At 43.3% G+C, this 12,414-nt stretch overlaps 1 protein-coding gene across 1 annotated transcript in view; it reads left to right on the forward strand.

Annotated features, from left to right (window-relative positions):
- UBA6 (ubiquitin like modifier activating enzyme 6) overlaps nucleotides 1-8,543 on the forward strand; it is a 47,797-nt gene extending 39,254 nt beyond the window's left edge. Inside the window, exons 29-34 of the mRNA XM_081836262.1 lie at nucleotides 1,096-1,213; nucleotides 1,740-1,933; nucleotides 2,808-2,935; nucleotides 3,667-3,754; nucleotides 4,388-4,482; nucleotides 5,660-8,543. Coding sequence (XP_081692388.1) covers nucleotides 1,096-1,213; nucleotides 1,740-1,933; nucleotides 2,808-2,935; nucleotides 3,667-3,754; nucleotides 4,388-4,482; nucleotides 5,660-5,795 — 759 coding nt within the window. The 3' untranslated portion in view covers nucleotides 5,796-8,543. The remainder of the gene's footprint in view (nucleotides 1-1,095; nucleotides 1,214-1,739; nucleotides 1,934-2,807; nucleotides 2,936-3,666; nucleotides 3,755-4,387; nucleotides 4,483-5,659) is intronic.
- Nucleotides 8,544-12,414: the final 3,871 nt, after the last annotated feature.

Consider the following 12,414-nt stretch of genomic DNA (forward strand, 5'->3'; position numbering starts at 1 on the left):
AAGTTAAAAGAAAATGAGTGTTTTTAAAATTAAGTTGGAAATAAGGGAGGGATTTGTTAAACAATTATAGACATGAGAATGCAGGAAGGGAAGGTATGAGGAGGTCGGGAAAGTAAGGTATAAGAAATTAAGACTTGAAATTATATGTGTTTTACGTTTTTGTTGTTGTTATGTATTTATGTTCTGTTTGTGTTGATAAAAACTTTGTGGAAACTTTAATAAAAATTAATTTTTTAAAAAAATAAAGCTTGCTTGGATCAGGTACACCTGGGATTTTTTGACTGGAAACTCTGGAATGTAGCTGGTCCAAGTAGGGCTTGAAATTATCAGCAATGTTGCCAAGCCCCACTTGAATTAGCTGGGGAGATGTTCCTTAGCAGTGCCTCTTGCGTTCAAGCCACATTGCAAAGGAAAAATGGGTCATCTGGTGACATGGTGATGACAGGTGAGTGGCCCCACCTGTCAAGGTGGCTAGCAGAGTGGGGACCCCAGGATCCTGGCCACCAGGCTGAAAATGTTCCCTCATTTTACATTTTTAAAAATAAATAAATGTCCAGTAGCACCAACTAACTTTGTTCTTGGTATGAGCTTTTGTGCGGACGCACACTTCTTCAGATTATCATTTTACATAACATTGCAACTAAAAAATATAGGTTTTCTCTATTTGGCTAAAACGTTATTTATTGATGAATAACTCAATATGCTTCAATAAATCAAGATATTGTACAGAAATGGATTCATACACTAACATTTACAGTGGTGCCTCGCAAGACAAAATTAATCCGTTCCGCGAGTCTCTTCGTCTAGTGGTTTTTTCGTCTTGCGAAGCAAGCCCATTGACGGATTAGCGCTATTAGCGGCTTTTAGCAGCTTTTAGCGGATAAGCAGATAAGCGGCTTAGAAAAAGGGGTAGGGAGGGGAAAAAAACCACAGGAACTCGCAAGACATTTTCGTCTTGCGAAGCAAGCCCATAGGAAGTTCGTTTTGCGAAGCACCTCCAAAACGGAAAACCCTTTCGTCTAGCGGGTTTTCCGTCTTGCGAGGCATTCGTCTTGCGGGGCACCACTGTATTCTATTTACTTTTGATGTTCTCAGGTTGTACAAACAGATGAAACAGTGAGGAAACCAGATCCCATTCCAATAAGCAGTGAGGATGAAAGGAATGCTGTACTTCAGTTGGAGACTGCCATATTGGCCAATGAAGCTACAAAAAGTGAGTATTAATTATTAGATATTTATTTATTTATTTATTTATTTATTTATTTTATAAGTCAAAAGTTACAATACAATACATTTCCAATCAATATATTTATATCAGATCCTTTTAGCTCAGATAGAACTATTAGCTCAAATAGAATCACTCAAGGCAGAGGATATCAACATGAGCACATTAAACTCATAACACCCTGAACAGATAAGCAGGGTAGGTGGGAATACAAGAGACCAAGGAATATAAGTAAAAGGAACCCAGACTGCAAAATGAAATAAACTATTACTTAGGCCAAACATATCTAATGGTGGCGCCAGGTGAGCCTCCCTGAACCCAGTACTAAGATGGGCTAATATAATCTAGTCGCAAGTTGAAGAAGGCTTTCACTGAACACTGAACTAACAATGTATTTCATTAAATTGCATTGCAGGGTGTTGGACTAGATGACCCTTGGCACTCCTTCCATTTCTATGATTCTGTGAACTAAAAGACCACAGATTCCTAAATGAATTAATTTCTTTCCTAACAGATGATTTACAAATGAAGGAACTTGCTTTTGAAAAGGATGATGACAGTAACGGGCACATAGACTTCATAACAGCAGCTTCAAATCTGCGAGCCAAAATGTATAACATTGAACCAGCAGATCGACTCAAAACAAAACGGATTGCCGGAAAGATTATCCCTGCCATTGCAACTTCCACAGCGGCTGTGTCTGGCTTGGTGAGTGAGGGCGCATTTTTTGCGATTGCTAGCTTCTCTGCTGGATTGGCCAAATGTTGCAAGGCAGAAGGCTCTTCTCTTCCTGTTCGCAATGTTAGTTTGTCATGGGAATAGAAGGTAGTCTCATTTTAATTCTTGGCCTTAATTTTCCTTTGATGGAGTCAGCATGTCAGCTGTAGGAAAGAGGTTGTAATGGTTCTAGGGGTTGCTCGTGCGTAAATCGGTGAACCCTTTCTATCCGGACAGCCACTCACCCGTGGCTGTCTCAATCGCTGGCAGAATCCATCAGTGGGCGTTTCTTGAACTTCTTCCAGCAAAGAAGCTCTTTGACGCCTAGTCTCCGCCTACTCTCCCTGCGCGGAAGCCTTCTGCGCAGGGAGGGTGTGGGGAGCGGAGGACCCGTGCTCTCCCCGCTGGTCTCCGGCGAGGAGTCATGGAGCCACCTCGCCGATTCCCCCATCTGCCCCCCTTCTCCACTGGTGCTACGCTGATTTCCTTCCCCAGAAGATGGGCTGCTTCTCTCCCTCCTGGGACGCTCTCCGTAATCCCTCTGGAGCCCTCCCTCTCCCTCTGGCTCCGATGGCAGTTCCCTGACAGAGGTGATATAAGCAATTTATGGGGTGGGAAAATGGAAACATTTGCTGCAGTTTTTCCTGGTTATCACATATTCCTTCCTAACTGTTAATGGATTAAAGAGCAGCCTGGGGCACACTGTTGGGTTTAAATTCAGAGATTTTTTCCTGATCTTCCAGACGGATTCCAGACTGCTTTGGTTCATGTTGCATATTGTACAGATCAGAACAGCTACATCTTCTTTAGTTCTGTGTTTGTTAGCTACTGCAGAATTTTTCCAATTCTTACATTTCTTTCCTAGGTTGCTTTGGAATTGATCAAAATTGTGGGTGGCTACCCCTTTCAGGCATACAAAAACTGCTTTTTCAACTTGGCCATTCCAATAATTGTCTTCACAGAAACAGCTGAAGTGAGAAAAACTGAAATAAGGTAAATAGCACATATGAAGGATTCAGCAAGGGGGTGTATTCAAGTAGCAGATTGTGGCAGGTGGTGCATCTGGGATAATGACTCCTCCTGGCTATACAGGCAGCGTCGATTTGACACCCACGAGTGTGGAAATTTATAGGGAAGTGACCTGTTTCCTCTTTTGCTATGCTTTGTGGTGGGAAGCTTGTGTTCAGCTTTTTAGTTACCGTATTTTTTGCCCCATAGGACGCACCGGCCCATAGGACGCACCAAGTTTTTTGGGGGGGGAAATAAAGAAAAAAAAATTTATTTCCCCCCCAGGCGCTTGTGGTGCCGGCAGCGGGGAGAAGCACTCTTCTCCCCGCCGCCCGCCTGCAGATCAGGTCCGGGGACAGCGGGAGGACGCGCTGCGCCCCGGAGCTTGCGGGGCCTCCAAACCACATCGGGAGACAGCGGGATGGCGGCGTTCCGCCTCCCCGCTGTCCCCCGACCTTGTGGGACTGGTGCTGCGGCTCTCCTGAAGCCTGGAGAGCGAGAGGGGTCGGTGCGCACCGACCCCTCTCGCTCTCCAGGCTTCAGCGAAAGCCTGCATTCGCCCCATAGGACGCACACGCATTTCCCCTTCATTTTTGGAGGGGAAAAAGTGTGTCCTATAGGGCGAAAAATACGGTATTACTGGTACTAAATGACTGAAAAATGTGCTGCAGCACAGTGTCTTGGATAAAGTGTTTTACGTTCTTGCTCTCTGACAGAAATGGAATATCTTTTACAATCTGGGATCGATGGACTATTTATGGGAAAGATGATTTCACACTCTTGGACTTCATAAACGCTGTCAAAGTAAGCTATTTGAGATAAATAAGCAGTAGAAACAGATGGAGGAGATAGTGTTGCTGTTTTTCATCCTGGTGCAGTGTGGTGTACAGCCCATATAATTTACTACTTTACAAAAGTTGTAATCCATTCTGTCTATGGAGATTCATGTTCTGTAGCATATGGAGTGGAGAAACATGTCAGGTCTACTTCATTTTTTTACTGTAATTTTTGGTTCTTCATTAAGAACTGCCACTTAGCATCCACAGGCAGAAAATTCAGATTCCCAGTCCCCTGTCTGTCTCCTGTCCAGATGGTTCTGTTTCTCTTCCCTCATTTCTAGCCTTGCTTTTTTACTGTTGTGTGTCTTCTTTCCGTTTGTATTTGCTTATTGTTGTATTGGTGAGTTTTGACTGTTTTGGGAGCATTTTCAGTCTCTCTTCCTTCACACAAGTCCTTCTCTCGCTTTCTCCCTTAAGGGTTTTTTTTTGGGGGGGGGTTCTTCTGGTCCCCTGATTTTATTTGGGGTAACAGAGTGGTTTTGTTTTTTTCTCAAGTGCAGTCTGGTTTTTTTAATAAACTGTCATATCTCATAAATTTCTAACCAGTTCACTTTCCGCACAGTATAGTTCCAAATATTGTTGTGTTTGTGTGTTACAGGAGAAATACGGAATTGAGCCAACTATGGTGGTTCAGGGAGTTAAAATGCTGTACGTTCCTGTAATGCCTGGACATGTCAAAAGATTAAAGCTGACGTAAGTATTAACTAGGGATGTGGGTGGCGCTGTGGGTTAAACCACAGAGCCTAGGACTTGGTGATCAGAAGTCATCCGCGACAGAAGTCATCCCAGAGTCATCCGCGACTGGACCTAATGGTCAGGGGTCCCTTTACCTTTAAGTATTAACTAAATAGTAAAGCTGAAGGGGGTATACAGTATATTAGCTCACATATAGCATGATTCTTCCCAGATTTGGTTCGGTGCATGCTCTGTCAGCTTGTTCATTGAGGATCAGATTCTGAACGGCAGAGGTTTTCCAATTCACCACCCTGGTATTTTGAACAGTATTATTTTAAGATTGAGAGCATTGCTGGCATGGCAGTTATGGGTGCCTCAGATGAGAGAAGGGCTAGAGAGGAGGGTAGCCCAATATTATTTAAGCCACCTTCTATTCATCTTCTATTCATCAGAGCCAGTGTGGTGTAGTGGTTAAGAGGGATAGTCTCGTAATCTGGGGAACCGGGTTCGCGTCTCCGCTCCTCCACATGCAGCTGCTGGGTGACCTTGGGCCAGTCACACTTCTTTGAAGTCTCTGAGTCCCACTCACCTCACAGAGTGTTTGTTGTGGGGGAGAGGAAGGGAAAGGAGATTGTCAGCCGCTTTGAGACTCCTTAAAGGGAGTGAAAGGCGGGATATCAAATCCAAACTCCTCCTCTTCTTCTTGCTAGTCACATCCCATTGCCATATCTCCTCCTCTGTGCATACTGAATCCCAGTGTCTTGCCCTTCCCAGTTGCATCCCTTGCCCAAACACATAACAAAAGCAGGACAAAGGAAGAAACGAAAACTTAATTAACCCCATTCTCTCCCCCCTCCTAGCCGCACAGTTCATAAAATCAACTTTAGCCATCTCCCTTCTAGACCTGTGGTGTCTTGGAACGCAGGACTTGCCAGTTACAGATAGGTAGCCGTGTTGGTCTGCCATAGTCAAAACAAAACAAATTCCTTCCAGTAGCACCTTAAAGACCAACTAAGTCAGTTCTTGGTATGAGCTTTCGTGTGCATGCACACTTCTTCAGGACTTGCCAGATTCAGATTCGTTGCATCTCTAACAAGTTCTCTCATATGGGTTGCAATTTGAATTTGTTTGTGGTACTTCAGGAGAGCTTGGTTCATTTATGATGCCCTGCTGATACTTGATTTTCGTCTTGTAGGATGCAAAAACTTGTGAAACCAGCAGCGAATAAGAGGTATGTGGACCTTACAGTATCATTTGCTCCAGAAACAGATGGTGAAGAAGACTTGCCGGGACCACCAGTTCGATACTATTTTGCCCACAAAAATAACTGATGCAGGCATACCGTTTACAGCATAGCAGGACCACATGAAAGGAGTGTGGCACCATTTTTTAAATGGTACTATATACTTGGTGAAGCCTTAATTCAGAAACAAAACAGTGGAAATTTGTGAGATGTACTAAGGAGCTCCGTAGCAAATCGGACTTGCAATTTCCTTGTATGTAGCATTTTCATAGCTATCTATACCTAAGTAGGACTAGAAGCTTGCTGGAAATGATGGTTCTTTTTGAAGAAAACACACTTATTAAGCCCTGCAGGAAGACCAGAACTGCAATCATAAAACCTGATCACACTGACCATTAAAGGAGGTGGCAGTTGAGATTTGAAGAAGCTGCCAATTTATACCATCCTAAAACTGATTTCCTTTTCCTTTTGTTTTGTTTCATCTTGGCCCCTAAGCCAGTTCATCCTGCTGACGTTCATTTCAATAACACAGCTTTTCTTTTTCCCCTTCTGATGCTGATAGCACATTTGAAATGTTGCTTTGGAATAGAGTCATAGTGAGGAGAAGCTGAGCTCTTGCAAAGTTAGGTTTTATGTTCTTCTAAAAAAATAATAATTATGTCTTTCCTTGTAAAGCAGAAACAACACCAATTCTGTTCCAGGCAGCGATTGTCAGGGCTAGTTTGCTTTTTCGTACTGGTTTTATTTAATAAGCTTGGTAATTCATTCATCGTATGAAGAGTTTAGCCCCATATGTTGATCTGAATTGAAAATACAAGTGTGGGGCTTTTAGCTGAAACTTGTCAACTGCCACATCCTTCAACTGCCCCCTAGGGTTAGAGTGAACACCTGGTGACAGAACCACGTATTTTTACACCTTGATCTGCTTCAATCACATAGGAAGAAAGGAATGGGTCCTATTTGGGCAGCAAAAAGAATATATAATGGAAGGCATCCCTCTCTGGCCACTACTTTTCTCCCTGCAAGCTCCTCACCCCCAAGTGTTTTGCTCTGAGCCAAGCTCACTTGCAGTACTAACCACAGACTGATAAAGTAAGCCTGCAGTGGCAAATGGGTTTAGCAGTCCTTGCCCACACCACTTTGATTGCTCAAAAATTCAGCCCATGCACCTGCCGCATTCTTATGGAATAGGGCCGATCCAGGTTTAAACACACTGTTTACATCCCTAGGATACTGAATTATGCCATCAGTGCTGTTGTCTGACCACTGGCGCTACTTGGTTGCGTATTAAACCCCCCATCAGCTTTTGAAGGTTTCACAAACGCTGGTCATAACTCAGCATGGACCTTGGCATGCTTAAGCCCAATTCAGGGGGTTTAAATGTGTTCAGTTCTGTGTTGGGTTGTGACCTTTCACTTTAAAACCGCAAAAGCTGCCCGCCCGCCGCCGCCATTTGGTGTGGCAGTTCTGTAAAGCATGTTAGTGTACATATTCCATTTCGCCTGAAGTGAGTGATTAACAAAACAGTTTAGACAGCCACATTTAAATAGTCCTGTACAAAATATACTAGGAGGCAGAGAAACAACTTTGGCCATAGTCTGGATGAAATGGCAGTGTGCTGCATCTACATCAGCCCATTTTCTGCTTCCCCATCTGTGTAGCACTTGAAGGGTCATGCTGTTGCTTATCATCTTCTCTTCCCCTTATTCCCCTCCATGCTTTACTAGAGAAGTCAAATCCACATTCAACACTGTTAGAGCTTTTTTAAAAATCACCAGGTTCACAAAGACTTCAGACTGTGTCCCTAAAGTGAGATCCTTGGTTCCATCAATATTTTCTGACATTATAACATAGAGTTTCTCTGGTTTCGTATTTCTAAAGGCACATGAGTACCAAATACATTTTTCCATAAATATTTGGAAAATAGTCTTAAAATGTAATTAATGCTACACAAATGTGTCTCCCCAAATATACAGATGATAGTTTATTCTATTTTGTTATAGTTTATAATATTTGATTTGACAGCTGACTGATTAATTTATTTTAACAACAAATATTTCTTAAGGCGGTGGGAGGTGGGAAGAAAAGATACACCTTGTGACAGTGGGGCTTGGAGGGGTGCTGAAGCTTTAGTTTATGTTGCCATAGTGGCAATAGAGGGATATATTTCAAATAAAAGCTTTGATCTTATTGTTTTAAGTACTTTTGGAAAAGGCAAACTACCGTGAGCTCAGAAAGCTATAGAAGATGGGTAGAAATAAAAAAAATATAAAAAGAATGGCTGTCATGAACTTCCAGTGGAATGCAATGAGTGTTTTTCACAATCTGGATGTGATCATGTCTTGTACTCGCATTATTATTATTTATTTGTCTGTGGGGTTACTAATCAGTGTTCAAGAGTAAGAACTAGACTATCTTTGCATTTGCAAAATTGCATTTGATGTCATACATCAGTAGGCTTGAAAACGAAGAACCTTTTCCAGCAAGTCTTCCTTGCAGACCTTACAGTATAGAAAATTACAGAGCAGGTAGCAAAAACAACACACAGATCTCCCTACCTGTTGCGCAGCCCCTTAGTCTTGAGGATTATTCTGCTCACATAAGTGATCTCAAAGAGTGATTTCAATTTAAGTAATATAGATGTGTACACACACACACGCACACACAGACACAGACTCTACACTTCCGCGGTTTGTGTTATCTATGAATTTATTTCAGTACATTTTGAAGTGGGAGTGGGGTTTGTGTACACAAAATATGATGTACAGCCAAAGCAGTTATGAAAACTGCTTTTTGTCTTTTTCACATTAAATGATTTGAAAACATACAATCAAAATGTGCATGGCTTTGTCAATGGTTTCTAATAGAATACGTTGCAGTATGAAGTGTGTGGATCATTGAAAATGCTTCTATAACTAGCAGCCCATGCAGAAAACTGGGCACATCATTTAAGGTGTGTGAACCTGAGATAATGCATTGGTGTGGGTGGGTGTGTAGCATTCTATAGCCAAAATACCTGGGTAGGAATAAATTCTTTAAGCCCTTTGTATTCCACCTGCATTTGGGCCCTTTTTGTGGGTGTGAGCCAGGGATGAATTATACACACACGCTTTTGATTTATGGGCCCTCTGGTCTAGAGAAACGTTCATTTCCGATAGTGCACTTGTACCTGGTTATGTAGGGAGAGCAGTGTTTTTCTTGGGCACTCCCAGTTATATTTTCCCACACAGGTTGGCTATTTTGCCTGTGCCAAGATGCCCTTGGCTGTGCCATCTGCCCCCACAAGAAACTCTGGGCCAGACAGGTTGCATTGGCACCTGGAACACAACACTCTTCTTGTTTACTTACATGTACAATTTATGCTCATCCAAAGTATATTATGGGGCGGACACGTCTAGTTACCGTATTTTTTGCTCTATAAGACGCACCAGACCACAAGAGGCACCTAGTTTTTGGAGGAGGAAAACAAGAAAAAATATTCTGAATCTCAGAAGCCAGAACAGCAAGAGGGATCGCTGCGCAGTGAAAGCAGCAATCCCTCTTGCTGTGCTGGCTTCTGGGATAGCTGCACAGCCTGCATTCGCTCCATAAGACACACACACGTTTCTCCTTACTTTTTAGGAGGGAAAAAGTGAGTCTTGTAGAGCAAAAAATACAGTATTTTATTATTCTTTGGTGCCATGTCTTTGCTATCATTTCAAAAGAATGGTCATCCTGATGGATCAACTTTATTCTTGTGCTTGAACGCGTCCCCTGATTATTGCTGGCATCCATCTGTCTCGAGAGACAATGGAGTGTGCCTCTGGGGGTGAAGTTAAAACCACTGAGTTGGCAGGAGTGAAGTGACATCCCTGGGTCACAAGCCTAGACATTGTGCATGGAGGTCCTGGGTTGCCCAGATGACTAGACCTGCCCTGCCCCCCCCCCCAGCCTGGGAAAGCAGAGCAAGACATTTGGCGCTAGCTTAGCTGTAGGAGTTGCTGGAAGGAGGCGTACAAGGTGCCATCCAACCATTTTCAGGACTCAGGTTTGGGTAGGGTTCACTCCTTAGCCTTTTCTTCTCCCAAAGATATGCCACAATGCAGCAGAATTTTAATATCAAGAGTTTTTCTTTGCCTAGATGGGCTACCTCCCCAGGTTGGGAAGACCTATCTCCCCTAGGTCATCCTCATCCTAATCATTATTATTATTACAGTGGTGCCTCACAAGACGAAAATAATCCGTTCTGCGAGTCTCTTCGTCTAGCGGTTTTTTCATCTTGCGAAGCATCCCTATTAGCGGATTAGCGCTATTAGCGGCTTAGCGGCTATTAGCGGCTTAGAAAAAGGGGGGGAAAGGGGGAAAATTGGCAAGACTCGCAAGACGTTTTCGTCTTGCGAAGCAAGCCCATAGAGAAATTCGTCTTGCGAAGCGCCTCGAAAAACGGAAAACCCTTTCGTCTAGCGGGTTTTTCGTCTTGCGAGGCATTCGTCTTGCGGGGCACCACTGTATAGCTTTTGTTTCCATCAAAAAATGTGTAGGATCATGTTATGTAACCCCTGATCAGGGAACACCCCAGGCCGCAACGCATACGTAGGCAGCCGGCGTACCTTGAGGACTATGAATGCAACCTCCCGGGCAGATCTGGAACTTAGAGGAGAGGGACATTATGTACTGAGTTGAATAGGATCCACAAGGCAGCAGTCTGATTGGTCCTAGAACAATAGGACTTGGAATGCAGTAGTCTGATTGGTCCTAGAACAATGCAGCAGTATGACTGGTCCGCAGGAGCCACCCAATCCAGCTCCAGGTGGAAGTGAATCCGCAACCTGATTGGCCCACGGGAGAATCCCGGAATTAGCCAATCACGTGCGGCCCATTGTGTAAATAATGTATATAAAGCAGGTATTTGGGGGGAACATTCATTCCTCACTACTATGAGCTGAATAAAGAGCATGAAATCCGCACTCTACTCTGAGATAGACAAGTTGTAACTATGTGTGGTCGTCGGTTAATGTTTCATTTTCACGAGGTTACTACTGCCATCTACTGTGTCTTCACAACCATCACATGCCCAGGAGTTATTCAACATCCCTTTCAACTAAGGGATGCAACTAAGAAATAAGGGTTTGAGCCAGGCAGAAAATGCCTGAGACCATGACATGCCCAGACATGTTATCTTATGCTGGCAATGCCCAAGGGCAACTGACCACGCTAGAATGAAAGACACAACACACGACCACATGAATGCAAAAGTTACTTTTATTAAAGGTCCTGTCTTACAAAGCTATGCATAGTGTTAAGTCAGGAAACACGGGATGCTTCACATAATTCCCCTCCAGGCAGCAGCCTTGATAACCTCTGTTCCTGTCAAATAAATATAACCATTAACGCATTCACTTCCTGATGTAAGAAACAACCACTCAAGTCTTCTCGCCCATATTGAGGTGACAAAACAACGCACTTGTAACACCATCTTACCTGTCACTTGTGAATGCTCGGAAGGGATTATGAAGGGGGGGGGGTGAAGGAGAGGGGAAAGCTTTTGATGTAAACCAGGGGTCAGCAACCATTTTCAGCCATGGGCTGGTCTGGTAGGCAGGACTATATTTTGAAGGGGGGGGGGAATGAACAAATTCCTTTGCCCCACAAATAGCCAAGAGATGCATTTTAAATAAAAGGACACATTCTACTCATGTAGAAACACCAGGCAAGCCCCACAAATAGCCCAGAAATACATTTTAAATAAAAGGATACATTCTACTCATGTAAAAACACCAAGCAGGCCCCACAAGTAACCCAGATACACTCGCAAGACGAAAAACTCGCAAGACGAAAGAGTTTTTCGTTTTTTGAGTTGCTTCGCAAGACAAATTTCCCTATGGGCTTGCTTCGCAAGACGAAAATGTCTTGCAAGTTTGTTTCCTTTTTCTTAAAACCGTGCCTTCAGGGGGTGCAGTTGCGACTTGACTTCGAGGAGCAACTCATAGCACGCGGTGTGGTAGCCTTTTTTGAGGTTTTTGAAGACTTTGGTGCTTTTTGAAGCTTTTCCAAAATCCGTGCTTCGCAAGACGAAAAAATCGCAAGACGGAAAAACTCGCAGAACGAATTAATTTCGTCTTGCGAGGTACCACTGTATACATTTTAAATAAAAGGACACATTCTACTCATGTAAAAACACGCTGATTCCCGGACCATCTGCAGGCTGGATTTAGAAGGCGATTGGGCCCCATCCGGCCCACGGGCCTTAGGTTGCCTCCCCTGATGTAAACTGTATAAAAGCCTGGAGATTCTTTTGTACTGGGTCTTGCCTGTTTCCCTGCGCGACACGGGGAGACCCTGCTGCAGCAGATCTTTTCTTTAATAAAGGTCAGGCATCGTTTTGCCGCTTTGCTTCAGTTTTGCCCTGGTCGCCTTCTGTTCTTTCTCTGACCGTCAACCTAGGATCTGCTTCTCTAATTTACCATCAGGAGCCTTCAGGAAGCAGGATTTTACATCATTATCTGGGTAGCCGTGTTGGCCTGATGCAGTAGAAATATATAAAAATATAAAAAAATTGTCTATTAGCACCGTGTGCTTGCACACGAAAGCTCACACCAAGAACCAACTTACTTGGTCTCTAAGGTGCTACTAGACAATTTTTTAAGTTTTTAAAAATATATTTCTTTTTTTAAATTATTATATAATTTTATTGTTTTGCTTTAAACAAACACATATAAATATAGACA

The sequence above is a fragment of the Podarcis erhardii genome (assembly GCF_964252035.2).
Source record: "Podarcis erhardii genome assembly, chromosome: 13".
NCBI classification, from domain to species: domain Eukaryota; kingdom Metazoa; phylum Chordata; class Lepidosauria; order Squamata; family Lacertidae; genus Podarcis; species Podarcis erhardii.